We start from the raw sequence: 3,437 nt of genomic DNA, 5'->3' as shown, positions 1-3,437 counted from the left end.
ACCCTGATCCTGACCCACACTATATACTGGACCCTCGTGGCAACAGACAATACACCCCTAGAGAAAAAGAAACCGCACACAGGAATCACTGGGAAACAATCTTCCAAGAAAATGGCATTAATCCAAACAACCAAATGCACGAAAACAACATTAGAACATTTCTAAACGACAACATCAATAGGATCATCCCATACCACACAGCAGACCCCTCTAGACTAGACTCTGATACTATCTTCACCTCCCCCATCATGGACGAGGAAATCACTTCCATCATTAAAAAAATGAAAAAGACCTGCCCTGGGGAAAGTGGCTTCAACAAAACCATCCTAGCTAACCTCCCTAACATGGCCATAAAACCACTAGTACAAATATTTAATGCATCCATCTCCGCAGGCTACTTCCCGGACCGGTTCAAGGAAGCCACTATAAAATTAATTCCGAAAAAAAACAAAAACACCCATCTAGTGGAAAATTATAGACCAATTTCGCTACTAGAAGTTCCTGGCAAAATTCTAGAGAGGCTCATCAACAAAAGACTCCAACTACATCTTGAAAGCAACAACCTTTACAATACAAACCAATACGGTTTCAGATTCTCTAGAGGCACCACCCATGCTATTGCTCTTGCAACAGAGCAAATAGCTATCAACAAGTCAAACAAAGGACAATGCCATGTAGTCCTTAGGGACATCACTAAGGCCTTCGACAAAGTATGGCACTTAGGCCTCAAATTCAAAATTCTTAACCTCAACCTCCCCACCATCACTGAAAAACTTCTGTGCGACTTCTTAGATGACAGAAGAGCAAAAATAAAGATAAAAAACTACACAGGCGCAAGCTTTGCCTTGGGCTGTGGTGTCCCTCAGGGTAGTGTGCTATCCCCAACCCTCTTCACAATCTTCACTAACGACACCCCCCCTTGCTCTACACGGCATTAACATCAGCTTTGCCGATGACATAACCCAAATCATTCATTACCCTGGTCCCTCCAGAAACATCATGAACTACAAAACAAAACTCGACGTCGAAAGAATAAACTCCTACGAATCAAAATGGAAAATCAAAACTAATATAAACAAATTTTCGATAATTCAACTCTCCAACACACGAAAAGAACCATTAGTTATCAATGACGAAATCGAAGAGTTTATGGAAGAAGGAAAAATGCTTGGATTCAAGATCAATTCCAAAGGCTACCTTGGAAGCATAAAAGACCGAATACAAAAGGCAACAGGAGCACTATGCAGGCTTTACAAATTTAAAAACATGCCCATCAAAATAAAAACACACCTGGTGAAAGCTTTGGTCCTCCCCATATTAGAATATCCCCCCATCCCCACACATGCCTTCAGCAACACTCAACTTAAGAAACTCCAGATAATACAAAACAAAGCACTCAGATTCGCCACGAACCAACACTATCCCTACACATTAAACACTGAACAAATACACGACATCACCAAAACTAAAGCCTTAAACATCAGGCTATACTTACAAGCAAGAAAGATATGGCAAAAAATTGAAGAACAAAACCCAGATTTATACACCAACCTTAAAAACACCATCGACGAGGGAAACCTATCCATTCATAAATGGTTCCCAAGCAGCTTAAAAACCATTACAACCATCCCCAATCCCATCTACTAAGGATTCACACCACGATCCTCCTACCGTAATAACACCACAACACCAAACTAGCTAGCTAGTTAGCCAGTAACAACAAGAATCAACAATGATAACATAATAATAACGACAACAGTAATACCCAACAGTATTACTCAAACAACTAATCAACCAAATAAATAAATAAATAAATAACAACAAGAAACAACAATGACAACATAATAATAATGACAACAGTAATACCCAACAGTATTACTCAAACAACTAATCAACCAAAGAAAAAAGTAAATAAATAAATAAATAAACAAACATTAAAATGACTCAAACAAAAAATCAATCAATTACAAACATTAAAACGACTCAAACAAAAAGTCAATCAATTAAACAAACCATTAAAAAAAAAAAAAAAAAAAGCAAGGTGGCCAGCCCACCATCTTTCCACTCCTCCTTCCTTCTTTTTTCCCTCTATCCCCTTCCCCTTCTCCCACTTCCTTCACCCACCTTCCTTGAAAAAAAAAAAAAAAAAAAAATGACAGTCTCTCGCTCGCTCCCGCACCGTGCACATACCGTCTGACTCGGCGCCGCCATGCCACCCAAGACCTCCGGAAAGGCCGCTAAGAAGGCTGGCAAGGCCCAGAAGGCCATTGCCAAGGGAGATAAGAAGAAGAAGCGTAGGAGGAAGGAGAGCTACAGCATCTACATCTACAAAGTGCTCAAGCAGGTCCACCCCGACACCGGCGTTTCCTCCAAGGCGATGTCTATCAGGAACTCTTTCGTGAATGACATCTTCGAGCGCATTGCTGCAGAGGCTTCACGCCTGGCACACCACAACAAGCGTTCAACCATCACCAGCCGGGAGATCCAGACGGCCGTCAGGCTGCTCCTCCCTGGCGAGCTGGCCAAGCACGCCGTGTCTGAAGGCACCAAGGCTGTCACCAGGTACACCTCCTCAAAGTAGAGAGGTTACGCTCTTGGCCATTTCAACATTTCCGGCTCCAATCGGAGCCACAAGATTTTCGATAAAAAGGGGAAAGACAGACTTACAAATTATCCTCTCAGGAACTCTGGTTTATCGACCTTTTTCTTTCTTTCTTTCTTTCTTTCTTTTTTTCCCTTCATGTCTTTTTCTTTCTTTCTTTCTTTCTTTCTTTCTTTTCGGCAACGGTGGTTTGGGATGGGCACGTAGGCACAATCGAAATGTTTTGAACTAGGGTTGGGGGTTAAAACAATAGCGACAAAATAAAAGAGTAAATATGGGCGTGCGGGCCTTCTTATTCATCTGGAGAACCAACAACAACGTACCGTCGTCCCAAGAAGTGACGGCACAGAGTCAGATTGCTTCGGTCACTCTCCACTGCCATACGTTCTATGAAAACAGTGAATATAAGGTTAACATTCAATGCCTTCATCACGTCATGCCAAATAACGTATATATGATATCGTGAAAATAATGATGTAAAATGAATAACAGGAGGCAGTGATATATTAGATGGTAACACTTAGTTATCTTTCCCGATTTGACTGAATGTGAAATGTATTAATTTCGCGCGCGGTGGCCAGTACGCCTATAACTCCCAGTCATTTATTTATTTTTTTTATAAACTCTAATGTCCTGCTGAACAGAAAATGCTTATTTGGAAGTTTTGAACTCAATGTTTGGTTTATGAACCTCTGCATTTTATTACTCTTGCGAATCGATTATGCACTGAGGATATCAGACACTGACAGTAGGTAGCATTCTCCAAGGAGCTCCGACTCTAATGTAGCCAAATTTCGATTTTTTTTTTTTTTTTTTTTTTTTCCACCGATAGCCC

At 41.0% G+C, this 3,437-nt stretch overlaps 1 protein-coding gene across 1 annotated transcript; it reads left to right on the top strand.

The window, feature by feature from the left end:
- Positions 1–2,209: 2,209 nt before the first annotated feature.
- LOC145419207 (histone H2B-like) lies at positions 2,210–2,581 on the top strand. The gene has a single exon (XM_080287439.1). It carries the CDS (start codon positions 2,210–2,212, stop codon positions 2,579–2,581), a length of 372 nt encoding a protein of 123 aa, XP_080143565.1.
- The last annotated feature ends 856 nt before the right edge of the window (positions 2,582–3,437 follow it).

This window comes from Coenobita brevimanus, chromosome 117, assembly GCF_032717465.1.
Source record: "Coenobita brevimanus isolate Jiangsu-jjx chromosome 117, ASM3271746v2, whole genome shotgun sequence".
Classification (NCBI taxonomy): Eukaryota; Metazoa; Arthropoda; class Malacostraca; order Decapoda; family Coenobitidae; genus Coenobita; species Coenobita brevimanus.
This window is presented reverse-complemented; position numbering and strand designations above follow the sequence as displayed.

Bases quoted from the DNA above. Each gene is read 5' to 3' on its own strand.
- LOC145419207 (XM_080287439.1), top strand. From the start codon at position 2,210: ATGCCACCCAAGACCTCCGGAAAGGCCGCTAAGAAGGCTGGCAAGGCC.